This window comes from Myotis yumanensis, unplaced genomic scaffold, assembly GCF_028538775.1.
Source record: "Myotis yumanensis isolate MYYU_CA2020_CCGP unplaced genomic scaffold, mMyoYum1.0.hap1 SCAF_4, whole genome shotgun sequence".
NCBI classification, from domain to species: Eukaryota; Metazoa; Chordata; class Mammalia; order Chiroptera; family Vespertilionidae; genus Myotis; species Myotis yumanensis.
The window spans coordinates 106,710,104-106,731,121 of NW_027223755.1; the positions used below are offsets into that span (position 1 = coordinate 106,710,104).

Consider the following 21,018-nt stretch of genomic DNA (forward strand, 5'->3'; position numbering starts at 1 on the left):
GCTATTGGGCCTGTTTGTCTTGGTGAGACTAGGTCCACAGAGGTTAAGGTACAGGAAGATGGTTATGGCAGCATTTGGGGAACCAAATTGCTGGGGTAAAATCCCAGCTCTGGTTGCCCAGTCACCCTGGATAAGTCACTTGTTTCTAATTCCTCAACTATAACACGAGGGTAAGTTCGTAAGTGTAGAGCTCTTAGAACAGTGCCTTGCACATTGTAAATCCTCAATAAATATTCACCGTTAGTAAGTGTGCGAGCCCAGCTAGAGTGGCTCCGTGGCTGAGCATTGACCCAGGAATCAAGAGGTCATCAGTTAGATTCTGGGTCAGGGCACAAGCCTGGGTTTCGAACTTGATCCCCAGTGGGGGTCTGCAGGAGGCAGCCGATCAATGATGTTTCTCACTCTCTCATCGATGTTTCTATCTCTAGCTCTCTCCCTCTCTCTCTAAAAATCAATAAAAACATATTTTTAAAGATGAGTATGTGGTTGTGGACCCTGTGAACAATCTGGTTCCATCATACCTGCTGTGCCCCCTGCCAGCAATCCCTTTCTGTCTTTATTCTGGCATCATCCCCACAGACACAGCCTCTTCCCGGTCCCTTCAGTCACTGCCTGCTGTTACCTCTGGTTTCCCCCATCAGACTGTGAATTCCCCAGGGAACCAGAAAGCAAGTTGGGTCATCCCTGGGTCCCAGAGCCTAGGACAGACTGGGCTTTTGTCTGCACCAGGTTAGTGGAGTTGACATGTGGGTAAGACCCCCCCCCCCCCCCCCCCCCCACACACACACCTGTCTCTGAAGCTTGTTCCTGAGTGAGAATGAACGTCTATATGCAGTCAAAGCAGGTGTGTGAGCCTGGGAAGGTGAGTTGAGCTGGTGCACCTGTCCCTCTCCTAGTAGCTGCAACGGGAACGGAGGACATACAGTATCTAAGAAAGGAGGTGTGTGTCTGGTCAGGTGTTACCTAAGCCTCAGAACCCCGCTCCCCCTCCTTCCCAGCCAAGAGAGAGCGCCTCACATTCCTGTCCGGCCGGCCCCACCCTCTCCAACAACCCTAGTTTTCTCCGAAAGGCAGGCAGCCCGGCGCCAAGCCTTGTCCCAGACCGGAGCCTGAGCCTCCTCTCCTCCTCCTGGCCTGAGGCAGGGCTGCCTCCAGCCCCGGTCGCCGTCCTCCCCGGGGTCGAGGTCCCAAACCCACCAGGCACACAACCTGCTTCCCCCCTCAGGGCCCTGCTCAACTCGCCGAGCAGGCAGTGAACTGGACTCCGGGACAAGGAATCTCGCCTGGGGCAGGAAGGGGGGGAATTGTTTGGGGTTTGAGCCCTGATTGGCTGCGCCCGGGCCCGCCCCTACCCTTTCCCCCCTTCTCCCCGTCCTGGAAGGGGGGCGTGGAGGCCAAGGGATCAGCCTGGGGCCAGCATGAGCCGGAGGGAGGGGAGTCTGGGTAAGGGGCTGAATGTGACTGTCGAGTGCCCAAGGGGAGCAGAGGTCTGAAGGGCTGGAAGCTGGGGTCCGGGTCCCCGCTGCCTTCGGGTCGGGGAAGGGAGCGGCCGGAGAGGGGAGAGCGGGGCCGGGTGTCAGGTAACAGGCGGTGAGCTGTGGGTGAGCTGTGGGTGAGCTGTGGGACGGTGCTGGCGCCGGAGTTCGAGGAGGCGGGGGCTGTGCCTTCAGGGACTTGGGCTCAGGGTGAGATGACCGGTTCGAGTCCACCCGGGGGGAGGACTGGGGTCGTGGCCGAGGCTGGACGCCTGGGTCCTCTTTGAAGATTGGCAAAGAATCAGAGCTGGGGCCAGAGGGAGTGATAGGGCTAGGAGGGGAAGTCTTTGGGCCACAGTAGATAGTGAATGACAACCAGAGACGAGAGTCAAGGTGGATAAAGATAGGAATAGGCGGTGGGAAACTCAGGCGGGGTGGGGGTGGGGATGCGGCGCCAGAGTTGAGAAGCCGGTACTACATTCCCCAGCATGCCCCGGGCGCGTGCGCGGGGCGTCTCGGGAAATGTAGTCCTTCCCGGGCACCGCCTTTCAGCTTGCGTTAAGGAAGACTGGTCGCTGATTCAATTAACGCTGTCTGGTGCCCAGCCCAGCGCCTTGCGTAAAAAGGCTATGAGGGAGGGAATGGGATTTAAGTCTCCCAATCTGTAAAATGGGCTGAAAGGCGCATTCCGGTTTGAAGTTCTGTGTTTCAGTGATGTTGAATTCCACCAACAATTACAGAGGTACAGAGGTATGTGAGTCCTACCCTCAAATGGCTCCCAGGATGAGTCCAATTCACACACATAAAAGAGCCATTAAAAGAACTACTTGGAAGTATGAACAAATGGCCTGAAGAAGAAGAAAGAAGTTAATTTAAGGGAGGAGTGAATCCAAGTGAATCAAATACTAAGGGGGCAGTATTTGAATTTGGCTTTAATAGTATTTCAACAGTAATTTGAGGACAGGGAACACATTTCACGCAGAAAAAACGTTTGGCAAATGTCTGGTATCTCATTTTCCCTCCGTTGGGATGGGACAGAGCCTGCCTGGCTTAAAAGTTGGAGAATTCAGAGCTGAGCTTCTGGGTTCGGGAAGAAAGGGCCAGCCCGAAGTGGTCAGGAGCAGGGCTTGGGGCTGCCCTCATTCCTCCCCCCTTTTCCCACCAGAAGACCCCCAGGCTGACTCCTCAGTCTCACCCCTTCCCCTCTTGGAGGCCAAGATCCATCAGACACGCAACCTTGCCCGCCTCCTCACCAAATATGCTGAGCAGCTCTTCCAGGAATATGTGAGTGGGGATGGGTGTGGGAGGCCTGGGGATCAGGGAAATACAGATCATAGGGTTACTTGACTACCTGTTTTCTCAACCTCATTTCCCAGCTGCAGAAACTGGGGCTCCAAGAGAGATCAGTAACTTGCCCCAGGCCACACAGCACTTGGAGGAGGGTCATCTCTGTTCCTCAAATGCCCCTTCATCCACCTAAGCTTGGAGGCTCCCTTCTTGGTGCTTAAGACAGAGGCAACCTGAGAGTGTAGAGAACTCTGGTCTGGGAGTCAGGAAACCCAGGTTCCAGACTCTGTATGGGTTTGTCACCTCTCTTCCATGGCCTTGGTCTCACCAGCTGTCAAAGGAGGCATTTGAACAAGATGAGATGTGAACTCTGACCTGTGCTATGCAGAGAGGCCAGGAAGGGGTTTCAATCCGGGTCAAAAATTCCATCCCCGGGGGACTTTTATAAAGGAGGGAGATCCGCCAATGTCTTTGGTTGGGTAGGGGGCCTGCCTAAGAACAGAAGATATTTCCCCAAATTACTATAGTGTAGTGGAGGCGGGTATGGTTTTGAAGCAGACAGACTGTGGGCCTGCCAATCTTACTGTGACCTTGGGCAGGAATGATAACATTACAATAATGATGTAACAATTATGACAGTCGGTAGTGGGATAATAGAATCAGCTTTGTAGTCCTACCGACTTTGGTTCCGATCCCAGTTCTGCCCCTTCCTGGAGGGAGGACCCAGGTCAAGTCACTGTACGTCTTCAGCCTGGAGTCCTCATTTACAAAATCATCATAATTCCGTCACACCCGTTATTGGGAAAATTAGGAAGTGTGCTTAAAGCAGCAAGCACAATGCCTGAACCAGAGGCAAGATGTTAGCGAAGGATAAATGGTATTGTATAGCAGTTTTACAAATTACAAATCACCTTTAGCTTTTATCTGTTCACTCATATGACAGTGATTCACGAAGCCCCTGCTGTGTGCCAGGCAGGTGCCCAGGAGGGAGAGGTTGCAGGGTGGGGGTCGGGGGAGTGAAAAAGACTAGTTCCCGTACTATCTTTCCTGATTCTCTGGAGATCCCTGGTAGGAAGACAGAACAGGAGCTGTACCACCCCCCAAACCCCCCTTTCACACACACACACACACACACACGTCTACAGATGAGACTGAGGCTCAGAGAAGGGAAATGGTTTTGTAAGAAACTGAACAGTTAGTAAATGGAGACAGGATTTGCACCCTAGTGCAAGCATGTCAAACTTGCAGCCCATGGGCCACATGCGGCCCACAACGAATATTTTTTCGGCCCAGCCAATATAACGGTATGTAAGAAACGTTTTGATAAAAATTTTGTAACTTAATTTTTACAATATCCTGTTATACATAATTATTAATAACGAAATACAACGTTCGCTAATGACTGATTACTATAATCGTGTTGCATTAATTTCCCTTACATGCCTTACACGCAGGTGCACCATTTCTCTCCATTAATATTAGTAGCGAATATTTTAGCAGCCAATTGCCACGTCATTAGTCTTGGACTGACTTGTTTGGTGTGCGCAACAGGAAATATTTCGCTTTCGGAGAACAAGAAAAATAAGTTTATTTGTGTTACGCTTATTAATTTGTGCAGGTATTCAGTGTCTGGGAAGTCAGTGTTCAAGAAAAAATATTAATTTAATTAAAATGTTCTATTATTTTATGTTAACGATGACTCATTTATTTCAGCCCTTTGTATTCAGCATGTCTCTATTGAAATAAACCTACGTTTCTATGAAAATTGGAGCTTTAGTTTTTTTTGCGGCCACATACACCTCCACCTTGTTGATTTGGCCCGTGTGAGCCTTTGAGTTTGACATGCTTGCCCTAGTGTGTTTGTTGCGCCTTCCCCAGGGGCCAGGACCCGACTTAGGATTTTAACATGCTCATAACCTTATGAAGTTGGCAGTGTTATTCCATTTTAGAGATGAAGAAACAAAGGCACTGGTGTAAAGGTCACTTTTCTGGTAGTTGTTTTGCATTATCACGGAATTGTGCGAGATGGGGAAACTGAGGCCCAGGAGAGGGGCGGCGTCCCGGGGTCCCATTGACCGGCCTGTCTCCGCAGGTGCAGCACCAGGGAGACCCCTTCGGGCTGCCCGGCTTCTCGCCCCCGCGGCTGCCGGTGGCGGGCTTGAGCGCCCCGGGCCCGGGCCACGCGGGCCTGCCGGTGCCCGAGCGGCTGCGGCTGGACGCGGGGGCGCTGGCCGCGCTGCCGCCGCTGCTGGACGTGGTGCGCCGCCTGCAGGCCGAGCTGAACCCGCGCGCGCCGCGCCTGCTGCGGCGCCTGGAGGAGGCCGCGCGCCGGGCCCGGGCGCTGGGCGCCGCCGTGGAGGCCGTGCTGGCCGCGCTGGGCGCCGAGCCCCGCGAGCCCCGGCCCGAGCCCGCCGCCGCCGCCGCTGCCGCCGCCGCCGCCGGCGTCTTCCCCGCCAAGGTGCTGGGGCTCCGCGTGTGCAGCCTCTACCGCGAGTGGGTGCGCTGCACCGAAGCCGACCTGGGCCAGCTGGTGCCCGGGGGCCCCGCCTGAGCGCGCCGGCCCGCAGCTCGCGGCCACCTCCTGCCGGCGCCTCCATCTCTCTCTCCATCTCTCCATCTCTCTCTCCATCTCTCTCCATCTCTCTCCATCTCTATCCATCTCTCTCTCCATCTCTCCCTCCATCTCTCTCCCCATCTCTCTCCATCTCTCTCTCTCCATCTCTCCATCTCTCTCCATCTCTCTCTCCATCTCTCCCTCCATCTCTCTCCCCATCTCTCTCCCATCTCTCTCTCCATCTCTCTCTCCATCTCTCTCCATCTCTCTCCATCTCTCTCCATCTCTCTCTCCATCTCTCCCTCCATCTCTCTCTCCATCTCTCTCCCTATCTCTCTCTCCATCTCTCTCTCTCCATCTCTCTCCATCTCTTCCTCTGTCGTCTCTGTCTGTGCCGTACGTCCTCTCTTTTTCTCCAGGGACCTTCAGGTCTCGTATGTGACCTCCTCGTTCCGTCACACTCTTGCTTTCTCCCTCTTTTCTCCATCCCTTGGGTCTGCCTCCCGCCCCTTACCCAAGTGACTTGCGAGGTCACTTGTCTCCCTTTTCCCTCACTCTTATCTCCTCTCGGCCCCGCGTGAGCATGTGTGCAGCTCAGCCTCAACTCAAGGAAGGGACACCTTGTCACTGTCCCCCACCCCCACCCCCCAGCCCGTCCACTGCTGCCTCCCCCTCCTCACCCCCCCCCCCCGCCCCCTCCCTCCACGTCCTCCCCCTTCACTTCCCTCGCCCTGTCCTTGCACCTCCTCTTCCTCCCAAGCCAGGTCTGTGAAGAGAAACAATCGACACCTTAAAAGAGTTTTGTTTCTGAGAATAAATTAATTTTTTGTAAATAAAATGTTAAAAAACAAAAAGAACAGTAAAGTTTCCAGTAGATGTAGTGGGTGAGGATGGGGAGATGCCTTGAGGAGAAGAGGATCCTGGGCATCGCCTGGGCCCAGACACGGTGCAGGGGTTCCTGGGAGCCCCGAGGAGGACCTGCAGGGCCCGAGCGGGAAACCTGACACGGCTCCTTCGTTTAAGAATGGACCCTCCACTGATGAGGAAGTGGAGCCCTGAAGACGGGAAGTTGTCACCGTGGCCACAGTCAGAAAAGGAGACCAGGGCAGGATGAGGTCCAGTGTCGGGGTCCAGCCTCAGCGGGCCAGGGGTGCCCAAAGGTGTGGACGGAGTCGGCGAAGAATGTTTTACACGGAGACAGCGTTCAGAACGCTCTAGCTCTCTTTAGTCTCCGTGGATCTTCCTGTGCCTGGCTGAGGCCACGGAGAGAGATCCTGAGGCAAGCTGAGCCTTTATTTCATAGTCAGAGGTAAACAAGGTAGTGGTTTCCATAGTTACACTGTTCTTGTGAGTTTCACTGGTTTTTGTTCTTGTTCCTGCTGCACTTCCCTCAGCCCATTAGCTTCCCAGATAAATCTAGGGAGCGTCATAAGGTCAAGCCTAATTATGCTGAAGAGGACTGTGCCCTCTAAGCTGGGACTTGTTTGTGACTTTGCCAACAGGTCAGTCCGAGGCTTAATCCTCTATCGGCTCCCCACACTCCAGCAAAAGGAAGAGGCCTGTCTGCTCCCCAGCGGCCTCGTCTCCCCACAGGAAGCGAGGTGGAGACGGGAGGCAGCCCCTGCACCTTCCCACGTGCCAGGAAGGGGCGGCCTCAGGAAGGAGGCCACCGTCAGTTCCCAGGAGAGGGGGAGTGAGGCCTCTTCAAAGCGGGATTTCTCTCCACCCAGGAAGCGGCCGCCAGCACCCCCGGAGGGGCGATGCGTGGGGCGATAGCCGTGGAGTCCCACCAGATGCTGGAGGAAGGCCATGGGGCCTGGGAAGGCCCAGCCACCAGGGAGCTGAGGCTGGTTCCCAGGAAATATTCCCATGACATGGCGCACTAACCCTGTCTGCTAGACAAGCTCGGTCTCCTGCAAAGCAGCAAGGCCAGGCCTCTGGCAGGAAGTCCCGCATCCTCATCCAGGGTACTTGCCCCTGAGCAGAGCCAAGTCTCTCACAGCTCGGTCTGTCCAGTGGCCATATTCCCAGGCCACGACATAGCCTCGACATTGCCTCTCGAAGGCTGAGGCCCCAAAGGTGACAAGCCCGACAGTGTCCTCTTGTCTATTATTATAATAAATTATTTCTTATCATCTCATGACAATACTGCCACATGGGAATTATTGAAACCATGATTCAAACTTGCACAACTTATACGTGGAGGAAGCAAAATTGGAAGCCAGTAGAGCCCAGGCCCTGTGCTAGGACATCTCACCGACTCTCTGAGGTGTAGCGGTGGCAACTTCCCCTGGGAAGATGCTGTCTCATAGAAGGCAGATGTGAAATCATGGGGAGCCTCAGGGGAGTGGATGGGCAGGCCCAGGGCCGTCATAATGGCAGCCACGTTCCCAGCAGGCCTTGGGCCCGGAGCCTCGCAGCCCCCAGCTGAGCCAGCAGGAGAGGATGCCAGGGTTCAAGTAGCTCTGGTCATCTCCCACGAGCTGAAGGTGCTGGGTCAAGGCCAGGAAGGCCCCCTGGGCACGGCCCAGCCGCTCCCCGTCATCCAGGGCATGCCAGGTCTTGAAGGAGACAGTGGCAGGTGGCAGGCTGCTGAGCTGGAGCGCAGGGGCTGAGAAGCCAGGGTCGCTAAAAGGGCTGCCCTGGCACTGGAGCTGCGTGAGGGACAGAGACAGTGAGGGGACCAAAGGGTACCCTGAGGCTCCCCATGATTTCACATCTGCCTTCTATGAGACAGCATCTTCCCAGGGGGAGTTGCCACTCACTACACCTCAGGGAGTCGGTGAGATGTCCTAGCACAGGGCCTGGGCTCTACTGGCTTCCAATTTAGCTTCCTCCACGTATAAGTTGTGCAAGTTTGAATCATGGTTTCAATAATTCCCATGTGGCAGTATTGTCATGAGGTGATTAGAAATAATTTATTATAATAATAGACAAACATAGTAATTGACTGTACCTTCACTACGCCTCCCATTGGCTAATCAGTGAGATATGCAAATTAACCACCAACAAAGATGGCGGTTAATTTGCATACATAGGCCCGAAGTGGCGGAGCGAAGACTGAAGGCAGCTCCGGCCAGAGCGAAGGCCTGGGTCCCGGGTGCCAGAGGAAAACCGGTGCCGGCAGCCAGGGGAAGGGAAGGCCTATTGCACGAATCTTTTCATGCAACAGGCCTCTAGTATATATATATAAAGCCCTTAGCACAGCACCTGGCATACAATAAGAGCATGATAAGCCACCACTAATAAATAATATATATTAATATCATGAACACAGATTATATTATTTATTATGATATTTTCTATCTAAATATGTTATTAACAATGTAGTTACAGCCCTATTTCTTTTTTTATTTACAGCATTTAGTTGTGTTTGTTAATTTTATTATAATTATATATATAAAAGCCTAATATGCAAATTGTCCCCTGGGGAGTTCGACCGGGAGTTCCATCACTCGCTATGACATGTGCTGACCATCAGGGGGTGGCGTGGAATGAAGGAAGGCCCCAGCCAGCAGACAGATCCTGATCAGCCCTGATCGCCAGCCAGGCCTAGGGACCCTACCTATGCATAGATTTCGTGCACTGGGCCTCTAGTCGATAAATAATTGTTGCTATTATTAAATCTCGTTGAGTGCCTTCTCCATTAAAGTTCTTGCCTCCACAAAACTGCACCCACAGAGTCTTAGTGCTCACTGATAACTCCCCTCATTGATAGGTGCGTCACCTAGTCCTACATCCCCATTTCACAGGAGAAGCAGGCTCAGGGTGCCCAAAGCTACCAGGGAATGTGGAAGGTATAAGAGTGGAAACTAGATTGGGCAACTTCACATGGGCCTGGAATACAGGACAGTGGAAGAGTCACAAAGCCCTGAGGTTCAGGGCCAGGCAGGTCCTGTAATTGGGGAAGAAAGCAGGAGCTTTTGTCAGCAGGATTCCTGTGCCTGTCTTAGGCATCATAGTCAAACCTGACAAGCACTGCATGGCCCCCCTCAGCCTTCGAGACCCGGCCAACAGGCTGCCAGTTTGAACTTCTAGACCAGCGGTTCTCAACCTGTGGGTCGCAACCCCTTTGGGGGTCGAATGACCCTTTCACAGGGGTCACCTAAGACCATCGGAAAACACATATATAATTACATATTGTTTTTGTGATTAATCACTATGCTTTAATTATGTTCAATTTGTAACAATGAAAATACATCCTGCATATGATATTTCCATTATGATTCATAACAGTAGCAACATTACAGTTATGAAGTAGAACGAAAATAATTTTATGGTTGGGGGTCACCACAACATGAGGAACTGTATTAAAGGGTCGCGGCATTAGGAAGGTTGAGAACCACTGTAATCTAGACAGTTGGGGGATGTGGGGAGAATTGCCATTGAATGCCACAGACCTGGTTTAAGATCCTGGCACTTTCAGGTATTGCTGTGTGAGCTCCAGCAAAGTATTCACCCTCTCTCAGACTCCGTTTTCTTGTCTGTAAAGTGGATTATAAGTCCCTGTCTCAGAACGTTCGGAGAGGTCAGTGAGATAATGGGAGGGAGTGCCCAGAGGGCATAAGGATCGAGTAAGCAACACAGCCCGGTGCTCGGTGCTCGTGGAGATCATCATGACGCAGTAAAGCCCTCCCTCTGGTGCTTCCTTTGAACCTTGTAACAGTCCCGAGAGGTCAGCAAAGGCAGGATCACCAGCCCATTTTGCAGATGAGGAAGCTGAGGCCGAGAGAAAGAATGACTTGCCCAAGGTCACCAGCCCTCAGTGACAGTGTCCATGGGGGGGTGTCTCTAGCTGACAGAGCCCCTGTTCTCTCGGACCCACGGAGGAACCTTCCCCTGACCTTGCTCTTCCCCCTGCACAGAGCAGGGCCAGGAAGGCAGTGTCCCCGCCCCTCACTCCCTCCCATGCCCAGCATCACTCACACACGCCTGCAGGAGCACCGATGTATTCTGCACGTAGAGGGCCAGGCTATAGGCTTGACTGATGGGCTCAGCTGGGGAGATGGGGCCCCCCGGACTGAGGGGTGGCAGCAGCAGGGTCAGCAGGCAGAGGGGGGCTGGCAGAGACATCAGAGGTCAGCACCAGTCCCCAACTCCGCCCACTGATTCATTTACTCCTCCTAACAACTCAAAAGGAATCAGCCCTTGTGGCCGCAACAATCTTGCGTATCCAAGTCAGGGCCGAATCACCCCGAAGGCAGATTTCTTCCAGCCCAGAACATTCCCTTGAGCTCCAGACCCACGTAATCAACTTCCTGCTTCCTTAGATACTAATAAGCACCTCAAACTCCAAATACGCACCACTCAACTCTGGACCCCCTCCCGGGTCTTCCCCCGTCTCCGATAAGAGCACTTCCCTTCCTCCAGTTGCTCAGGTCCAAGTCCTGGGGTCCTCTCTGAGGCCTTCCTTCCTCTCCACACCAGCCCCACAGTGAATCCTGTGGCTCCGTCCTTAAAGGCAGCCAGCACAGGTCTGTGCCCTTGAACCCAGTGCTCATGACCAGGATATATTCACTTTGCGGAAATTCATTGAGCTGTACACGTATGACTTGTGCGCTTTTCTGTATGTTTGTCATTTGCGATCAAACATTTTAAAAGATGAAAAGATGCATCCAGAATCGAACCACTTCTCCCCTCCGGCTGCTACCACCTGAATCCCAGCCGCCAGCACCTCTCGCCGGACCATTACAGTGGCCTCCCCGCTGGTCTCTGCTTCCACCCTTGCCTCCCCCCACCCTCCTGCAACCCCTTGAGTCCAACTCAATCCCTCCTCTGCCTGACCCTCCCATGGCTCCCACCTCACACAGAGTGGAGGCCAAAGTCTTCCGTGTGGTCGGAAGGCCTGGCCCCCCTGCACTAGCTCCTTTCTGTGGTGCAGCATTCCCGCCTCGGGCCTGCCAGGACCACCCCAAAACCTCCCCAAGGCCGCCTCCTTCTTGTACTTCAGGCCTCAACTCATATATCGAAAGCACTCCCTCTCCCGGGTTTATAGTCTGTACAGACTCTCATGCTATTTGCAACTGCGTCATTTATTTCTTTGTCTACGTGCTTGTTGCTGTCTCTCTCCCTAGAATGTTGGCTCCAGGAAAGAGGAAACCTCACCTGGTTCATTCACTGCTGGTTCTCCAGCACCTAGCATTTTTAAAAATTGATTTTGAAGGGAGAGGGAGAGAGAGATAGAAACGTCACTGATGAGAGAGAATCATTGACCTGCTGCCTCCCGCACGCCCACTACTGGGGATCGAGCCCGCAACCCGGGCATGTGCCCTGACTGGGAATGGAACCAGTGACCTCTTGGTTCATGGGTCGACGCTCAACCACTGAGCCACACAGCCAGGGCTAGCATAGAGCTTAATATTTGTTGACTGAATGAAGGCTGCCATGAACATCCTTACCCCAGCTCTCTGGACACAGCTGAAAGTGTGAATACCGGGATCGGAGGGTACGCTCATTTTAAATCTGAGTCATGCCGCCGAACTGTCCTCTCAGAGATCAGGCCCAGGTTATGTTCCCACCAATGGCGTGAGGCTCAGAGAGGGGGTGTTCCCTAAGGCTGCCAGCAGAAAGCAACGGAGATGACCGGCAAACCAGGATGGCCTCCTTTATTCTCCTTTCTCCATTCCTGAGTTCCTAGTAGTTCAGAACCTAAGTCAGTGATGGCGAACCTATGTCACCTCTGACACGCGAACTCACTTTTTTGGTTGATTTTTCTTTGTTAAATAGCACTTACATATATAAAATAAATATCAAAACTATAAGTCTTTGTTTTACTATGGTTGCAAATATCAAAAAATTTCTATATGTGACACGGCACCAGAGTTAAGTTAGGGTTTTTCAAAATGCTGGCACGCCGAGCTCAGATGGTTCGCCACCACTGACCTAAGGGAAGGCCCTTCATTCATTCATTCATTCAACAAACTTGGATCATTGCACGCACCTTCTATCACACAGCATTCTGATTTACTTATTTACTGAATGTATTATCTGTGTACAGAATAAAGTCTCCATGAGACCATACATAGATTTTTGTCTGTTTGTTCACTGCTCGATCCCCAATGCTTAGAGTATTACCTAGCACGAAATAGTCACTCAAACACTATTTCGTCATCATCACTGACAGTTCTTGCGGGCGTACTGGGCGCTGGCATTGTTCTGGGCTGTTTCTGTGTAACTCACGTTTCCTTTACAAAACCCCACCGAATGCGCAGAACTGTTTTCCCATTGTACAGAGGAGGAAACCGGGGCACGGCAAGGTTCGGGGGTTACTGCAGGTTCACACAGCTGGTAGGGACTCTCCCACTATCACCACCTCTAGTCTCTAGGACTTGAGACTTGCTAGTCTGGGAGACCTTCCCACCACCCTGTTGCCCTGGGTTCCCCGAAGGGGTTCCTCTGACAAGGGGCTGCCATCCCCGTTCCACAGGTGAGATGCAGAGGAAGGGAAATCACCATGTTTTTCAGCCTCTATATGTTACCGGCACTTTATACATAGACGTTATCCCATTGACTCCTTGCAGCCACCCTGGGAGGTAGATTTACCGTTATTAGCTCCACTTTTGCAGATGAAATTCAGAGAGGTTCAGTGACTTGTCAAACATCACACAGAGCATGAATTACAGAGGCCTTAACTCAGGAGGTGAAGCTGGCTGGCTTCCAGAGGTCGCCAAGGCGGGGCGTGGGGCGGGGAGGGGTCCTAGGTTACCTCACCCGGGTAGCAACGGGCTGATCTGACGATGGTAGTGCAGAGACTGGGACAGCAGACAACTGGCTTCTCTCTGCTGTTTCATAGCTCGCCTGGTGGGTTGACCCTGAAGGGCTGAGTCCCTAGTTACCACACCCTTCAGGCCGTGGTCTGGTCCTCGCCTCCTTACAAATAAAACTCAGCCTGTGTGCCTGGAGAGGCCCCAGTGGATCACCCCAGTTAGTCACTTAGGTCTCCTGGTGCCAATCCAGCAGCAGGCAGGGGAGGCCTTGCCGCACGGCCTGGGTAACAGACCCGGGTCCTCGCGGAGCTGGAGCTGCTGCTGTGTAACGGGGCGCTGAGGTGACCCACGGGGCCTCTCCAGGCACCCAGGCTGAGTTTTATTTGTAAGGGGCGAGGACCATGACCGACACCTGAAGGGCGTGGTAACTAGGGACTCAGCCCTTCAGGGCTGAGGGCCAGGGTCAACCCACCAGGTGAGCTATGAGACAGCAGAGAGAAGCCAGTTGTCCAAGGGGAGGGGGAGGGCTAGACGAGTGAATGGCAGAGGAGGGAGCTGTTGGATATCAGTTAAGGCTCTAGAACTAATTCTCCTCTTCGACCTTTACCCAGAAATTATGCCCAATCGGAATGCTGCAGAAGCTATAGCTGATGGAGTGAGCTCCATGGGAAAAGCGAGTGTTCTGAGCCGTAGTTGCCTCTGAGGTGCCCCCCAATCCCTTTCCAACAGCATAGCCGCCCCCAGCTGCTCCCGCCTCCTCCTCATGGCAGACCTTGCACAGGGTCTGAACGGTCTGGATGCATGAAGGCCGATTCCTTGCCTCCAGGTGCAACTAACTGGGTGGGACAATTAGGGCTTCATCACTCTCTCTGAGTCTAGAGACCAGTGGTTCTCAACCTTGGCTGCACATTAGAATCACCTGGGAATCTTTTTAAAAATCCTAATTTTGCCGAAACCGGTTCGGCTCAGTGGATAGAGCGTCGACCTGCGGACTGAAAGGTCCCGGGTTCGATTCCGGTCAAGGGCATGTACCTGGGTTGCGGGCACATCCCCAGTGGGAGATGTGCAGGAGGCAGCTAATCAATGTTTCTCTCTCATCGATGTTTCTAACTCTCTGTAAAAAATCAATAAAATATATATATTTTAAAAAATCCTAATTTCTGGGCCTCATTCTCCGGAAATTCTGTTTCTTTGTTATGGGGTGGGGCCACAACATTAGTGACAAAGAAACAGAATTTCCGGAGGATGAGGCCCAGGAATCAGGATTTTAAAAAGCTTCCCAGGTGATTCTAATGTGCAGCCAAGGTTGAGAACCACTGCTCTAGACCAAGCTCGCCACCAGCGCAGACCACACTGCTGCTCAGCCTTTCCTCGCCGCCCTGTCCTGATGGCCTCATTCTCCTTCTTCTGAGAACAATTCCCCAGGCACGTGGGCAAGAACTCCCATTTTGGGCCGTTTCTCAGGAAGCTGATCTAAGGCAGATTCCGTCCTAACTCCATTTAAAAATGTGTTAACTATGAGAGAGATCTCTAAAATTACTAAGCAAAAACAGGGAAAAATACTTTAAAAGGTTGGGCTAAGAGAAAGCCTTCAAAAGAGAGTCACAAAGCACACTTACAAAAGTAAAAAGTTAAAGGTTGATAAATTTAAAGGCACCTCTCTCTCTCTCTCTCTTTTTTTTTTTTTTTTTTACTATAAGTGCACACAAACATGCTGTGATTACTGACACGCACTCTCTCCAATACAGAACATGAATGAGTTACGCTTCCACTGACACGTCGTGGATGTCCCGTTGATTTGAAAACGTGTCCACATATTTTTTTGACATGCCTCCCTTCGAAAGGAGTGCCATCCTCGTGCCCTTGAACGTGGGCTAGTTTTAGTGACTCAGCGGTAACAACCAGAACGTGTGACTTCTGAGGCGAGGTCATAAGAAGCGTCTCTCTGGACATTTGCTCATGGAACTCAGGTCCCATGTTGCAAGGAAGCCTAGGCCACACAAGAGGCCATGTGTAGGTGTCTGGCCGACAGCCACAGACCAGGCCCTCAGCCAACAGCCAGCATAAATAGCCACACATGTAAGTGAATGAAGCTTTAGATCACTGGTTCTCAACCTTGGCTGCACATTAGAATCACCTGGGAAGCTTTTTAAAATCCTGATTTCTGGGCCTCATCCTCCGGAAATTCTGTTTCTTTGTCACTAATGTTGCGGCCCCACCCCATAACAAAGAAACAGAATTTCCGGAGGATGAGGCCCAGAAATAAGGATTTTAAAAAGCTTCCCAGGTGATTCTAATGTGCAGCCAAGGTTGAGAACCACTGCTTTAGATGATTCCAGCCCCCCAGCTTTCAAGACTTCTAGCTGAGACCCCAAACATGGTGGACCAGAGACAAGTCATCCCCACTGCGGCCTGACTGAATTCCTGACCCACAGAAACCAGGAGAGATCATAAATGATTGCTGCTGTTTTAAGCCACTAAATTTAGGAAGCAAGAGATAGCTAAAACAAGGACTGAAATATATGGCATAGAAATGAAGAGCAATGAAATTGCACAGACCCCGTAGTCATTTGCAGGAAAAATCCAGACAGTTCAAAACACAAAGTAAGCCCAGCCGGCATGGCTCAGTGGTTGAGCGTGGACCCATGAACCAGGAGGTCATGGTTTGATTCCCAGTCAGGGCACATGTCTGGGTTGTGAGCTCAATCTCCAGTAGGGGGCGTGCAGGAGGCAGCCAATCAATGATTCTCTCTCATCATTGATGTTTCTCTCTCTCCCTCTCCCTTCCTCTCTGAAATAAAAAATATATATTTTTTTAAAAAACAAAGTAAAACAAAGGGGGTCTGACATTTCAGATTCCCTACAATTTCTTGTCTTCAACATTTCATATGCAGTTGAGCTGATTTTCCCATAAATATAGTTTGCTGTCTTAAATATATAAAAATTAACATGCAGAAGAAACTTCTGTTTGGCAAACTGAAAAAACAGGTTGGCTTTCCTGTGCAAGGACTTGAGCTTGGACAGCAAGCATGTCAAACTCAGTGGCTAACACGGGCCAAATAAACAAGGTTTAAGTTTATGTGGGCCGCAAAAAACAAAAGCTTCAACTTTCAATGTATAACTCTGGTACACTAATAGCATTATACATATCGGATTATTTTATTTTTCACTTCCTGGCAAAAATACTCCAATTCCCAATTTTCTTGGAAATTTCTATGTTCATCAGCAATTTTTCATTTATTTTTACTACCACTTGATTTCTTTTTTTTTTAAAATATATTTTATTGATTCCCTACAGAGAGGAAGGGAGAGAGATAAAGAGCCAGAAACATCAATGAGAGAGAAACATCGATCAGCCGCCTCCCGCACATCTCCCACTGGGGATATGCCCGCAACCCAGGCACATGCCCCCGACCGGAATCGAACCCGGGACCCCCCAGTCCACAGGCCGACGCTCTATCCATTGAGCCAAACCGGTTTCGGCACTACCACTTGATTTCAATAGAGACATGGCTGAATACAAAGGGCTGAAATAAATGAGTAACCATTAACATAAAATAATAGAACATTTTAATAAAAATTAATATTTTTTCTTGAACATTAACTTACCAGACACTGAATAACTGCACACATTAATAAGCGTCATGCAAATAAACCTATTTTTCTTGTTCTCCAAAAGTGAAATATTTCCTGTTGCTCACACCAAACAAGTCAGTCTAAGACTAAAGACGTGGCAATTGGCTGCTAAAATATTTGCTGCTAGTATTAGTGGAGAGAAATGGCGCGCCTGCGTGTAAGGCATGTAAGGGAAATGCATGCAACATGATTATAGCAATCAGTCCTTAGCAAACGTTGTAGTTCGTTATTAATAATTATGTATAACAGGATATTGTAAAAATTAAGTTACAAAATTTTTATCAAAACGTTTCTTACATACCATTATATTGGCTGGGCCGAAAAAATATTCCTTGTGGGCCGCATGTGGCCCGCGGGCCGCGAGTTTGACATACTTGTTGTACATGCTTCCAGTAACACTGAGTGTGCAAGGATATGTGTGAAACCATCCCTAGGCCCAATTCGCCCTCACTCTATCTACAACGCAAACTCTCACAAAAGAGAGAGCAAATCCATGAACCACGAGACAGAAAGGGAGCACCTAGGCACAGCAGCCTGTGAAGTAAATACTATGAGAATCATATCTTACAGATGAGAAAACAGGTTCAGAGAGGTGAGCTCACAATGCCCCCCAGCGAGTGGGATAGCCAGGTCTCCAAATCAGGCCTATGTGATTCCCGGTTTTGGTGGACGAAAGAATCCCCGGGATGCTCTTACCAATACAGGTTCCTGGTCCCTCCTCAGAGAGTCAGTAGGTCCCAAGGAGACCAGGCGTCTGGATTTTTCATAGGGGCCGTCCCCCAGGGGAGACTCGGTCCCACTTTGAGGGTCACTGAACAAAATGGACAACGCTATCCTCCGTACGAACCAGACCTTGCCCCCCAAAAAGGAGAAAAGGCTGGGGAACTGTTGTATATTAGAGAGACACGACAGGAGGATTCGTTAGTTATCGCTATGCAACAAGTTGCCCCCAAACCTAGTGGTTTGAAATAACATTTATTCGCTTCTGCTGGGCAGCTCAGTTGGTTAGAGTGTCGTCTGGATATGCCAAGGTTGTGGATTTGATCCCCTGTCAGGGCACATGCGAAAAAAACCAATAAATACATAAATAAATGGAACAACAAATCTGTCTCTCTCTCTTTCTCTTAAAAAAAATCAATAAAAAATAAGACAACATTTATTATTTCCATTTCTGTGGGTCAGGAAACTGGGCTAAGAGGCTCTGAAAAGGCTGCAGTCAAGGTCAGGGCTGCAGCCTCAAGTGGCCGAAGAATCTGCGTCTAAGGTCACCCCTGTGACATTGGCAGGATTCCGTTCCCAGGGGGTTGTTGGTCTGACGACCTCAGTCCGCCCCCACCCCCACCCCCCCCCCCGCCCCCCGGCTGTTCATTGGAGGCTGCTCACAGTTCCTGGCCCCGTGGACTTCTATGGTCTTATCCTAGAAGTGACAGCTCATCCCTTTTGCTGAATCTGTTCATTATAGAAGTAAGTCACTAGGTTGAGCCTATGTGGAGGGGCGGGAAGACCAGGAGGCAGGGATCATTCGGAGCCATTCAGACGCCGCCCACTTCAGCAACAAATGCAACGTGTGGACCTGGTTTCAATAAACCAACTGTAAAGAGACATTTATGAGATAATCCAGGAAATTTGAACATGGACTATGTATTAGATTATATTAAGGAATTACCATTATTTAGTAAGATATGACAAAAGTCTGTGGTTCTGTTAAGGAAAAAGATTCCTCATATTTTCGAGATATATCTGAAGAATATTACAAGTGAAATGTTATGATGTCTGGGATTTGCTTTAAAATAATGCAATGGGGATGGGGAGGGGGATGAATGGGGGTTACATGAAACGGAGTTAGTCGTATGCTGATAAGTGTTGACATGAGTAAGCGCTACATGGGTAAGGGGTTTCATTACACTGTTCTACTTTTATGTTTTCAAAATTTTCCATAATAAAGAGTTAAAAATCAAAGTGAATTGAAACTAAACGCTGCACACTAAAATTGAAATAATATACAAATTCTAAAGCTGTTGCATATTGACTACATTTTAATTGTTAGAGAAAACAGTAAGAGAGACATATTTCAGATGAGGAAAGATAACCATAAATGTGAAAGAGCAGAAAAAAAAAAAGAGGGGGGGAATGAAGAAAGAAAGAAAGAAAGAAAGAAAGAAAGAAAGAAAGAAAGAAAGAAAGAGGGAAAGAGGAGGAAGGAAGGAAAGAAGGAAGGAAGGAAGGAAGGAAGGAAGGAAGGAAGGAAGGAAGGAAGGAAGGAAGGAAGGAAGGAAGACAGGAAGACAGGAAGGAAGGACGGGAACCAGCCCTCTATGAGAGGCAGCTGACTCCTGACTCTAGTTTAACCAAAGAAAGCAGGGAGATTCAGGTCATTCTAGTGAAAGAGCATGCTGGGCAGCAAGTCTAAGTCCTTGGGGTTCCTAGTGTCTGGGAAGGAGTAGCCGGAGTTTAGGGCTGTCCTGGGCCCAGAGGGGTGGAGAAGCTGACCCATTTCAGAACGGGGATGGAGGCAGGAGGCCCAGAGGCAGCTGGTGTTGGGGCTCTGGGCCGTGCTTTGGATGTAATGTTGTGCAGGATGCCATCGTCTTACAGACCCTGCATTTTGGAGAAAATAAATCCCACACCCTCATCTCTAGACAAAGGCCTGAGGTTCCCTTCTCATTCTGGATTAGGACAGGAGTTTTACATCATGGATGCCTAGCATGGGGCTTGGCATACAAGAGGTGCTTACTATTCATTTATTCCATCTAGTGGTAGTGGTCCTCAATCAACCATTTATGCATATTTGAATTTTCCAGAAATCTTTTTTAAAAATACATTTTTATTGATTTCAGAGAGAAAGGGAGAGAGATAGAAACATCAATGATGAGAGAGAATCATTGATTGGCTGCCTCTTGCATGCCCCCTACTGGGAATCGAGCCCACAACCCAGGCATGTGCCCTTGACGGGAATCGAACCTGGGACCCTTTGGTCCGCAGGCCGATGCTCTATCCACTGAGCCAAACCAGCTAGGGCTTCAGAAATCTTTTAACATCATTTGATTCTTTATAATTGTGATTCTTCACTAAGGCAATGCAGTCATTTTGGAACAAGTAATTCATTTGCCTAGTTCAATATTCAAAAGGGCCCAAAAGCATCTGTGACAGGGTTTCCTCCCACCTCTGTTCTCCAGACACCCAGCTCCCCTCCCTGGAGGCAACCACGCCTACTCCTTTCTTCTACGCTCAAGTACATTTATGTATATGTGACCAAATATGTATGTTTGGGTTTTGCCTTTTAAAACAAACAGTAGCAAACCACCCACATTGTTCTGCACAGGATTCCAATTTCTCCACATCCACACCAACACTTGTTATTTTCTGTTTGTTTTTAAATAATAGCCATCCCAGGAGGTGTGAAGTGGTATATCATCTAGTTTGATTTGCATTTCCCTAATAACTAATGATGTTGCGCATCTTTTCATGTGCTTATTGGCCATTTGTAGATCTCTTTGGAGAAATGTCTATTAAAGTCTGCTACTAAATTCTTAAAAATATATATTTTAAAGACTAATGACTTGCCTGGTCGGTGTGTCTCAGTGGTTGAGCATGGACCTAAGAACCAGGAGGTCCTGGTTTGGTTCCGGGTCAGGGCACATCACTGGGTTGTGGGCTTGATCCTCAGTGTGGGGGGTGCAGGAGGCAGCCGATCAATGATTCTTTCTCATCATTGATGTTTCCATCTCTCTCTCCCTCCCTCTTCCTTCCTCTCTTAAATCAATAACAATATATATATATTTAAAGACTAATGACTTTATTGTTTTGGTTAAAATGATACCCATTCATTATAAAAATTCAAACAAACCAGAAAACAAAGAAAAAAACTGCCGAAACCGGTTTGGCTCAGTGGATAGAGCGTCGGCCTGCGGACTGAAAGGTCCCAGGTTCGATTCCGGTCAAGGGCATGTACCTGGGTTTCGGGCACATCCCCAGTGGGAGATGTGCAGGAGGCAGCTGATTGTTGTTTCTCTCTCATCGATGTTTCTAACTCTCTATCTCTCTCCCTTCCTCTCTGTAAAAAATCAATAAAATATATTAAAAAAAAACAAAGAAAAAAACTAAGAGCCAAATTTCACTACCCAGAAATAGCTGTTACTATATTAAGATTTGGTGAACATCATCCTAGTAATCTCATAGATAAAGAAATAGAAAAAAAGAAACTTGTAACAATCAGTTTATACTATACTAGAGGCCCAGTGCAAGAAATTTGTACACTCAGGGAGGGTTCCTCTCCCTCAGCCGGGCCTGCGCATTCTCGAAGTCCAGGAGACCTTGGGGGATATCTGAGTGGGGCTAAGCCAGCAGTCGGACATCCTTA

General features: G+C 49.8%; 1 protein-coding gene and 1 pseudogene across 2 annotated transcripts; one reads left to right on the plus strand and one right to left on the minus strand.

Moving 5' to 3' along the window:
- Nucleotides 1–1,365: 1,365 nt before the first annotated feature.
- CTF1 (cardiotrophin 1) lies at nucleotides 1,366–6,156 on the plus strand. Of its 2 annotated transcripts, XM_070411654.1 has the most exons (3): nucleotides 1,366–1,443; nucleotides 2,641–2,759; nucleotides 4,855–6,156. In XM_070411654.1, exons 1-3 carry the CDS (start codon nucleotides 1,419–1,421, stop codon nucleotides 5,311–5,313), a joined length of 603 nt encoding a protein of 200 aa, XP_070267755.1. In that variant the 5' UTR covers nucleotides 1,366–1,418; the 3' UTR covers nucleotides 5,314–6,156. The 2 variants fall into 2 exon arrangements, with proteins under 2 accessions (XP_070267755.1, XP_070267754.1); XM_070411653.1 differs by lacking the exon at nucleotides 1,366–1,443 and having other exon boundaries at nucleotides 1,920–2,759.
- A 1,118-nt stretch (nucleotides 6,157–7,274) lies between these two features.
- LOC139009545 (cardiotrophin-2-like) lies at nucleotides 7,275–10,389 on the minus strand (annotated as a pseudogene).
- Between the last annotated feature and the right edge of the window lie 10,629 nt (nucleotides 10,390–21,018).

Bases quoted from the DNA above. Each gene is read 5' to 3' on its own strand.
- CTF1 (XM_070411653.1), top strand. From the start codon at position 2,505: ATGGGACAGAGCCTGCCTGGCTTAAAAGTTGGAGAATTCAGAGCTGAG. The intron at 2,760-4,854 runs GTGAGTGGGGAT...CTGTCTCCGCAG, and splicing joins AGCAGCTCTTCCAGGAATAT to GTGCAGCACCAGGGAGACCC.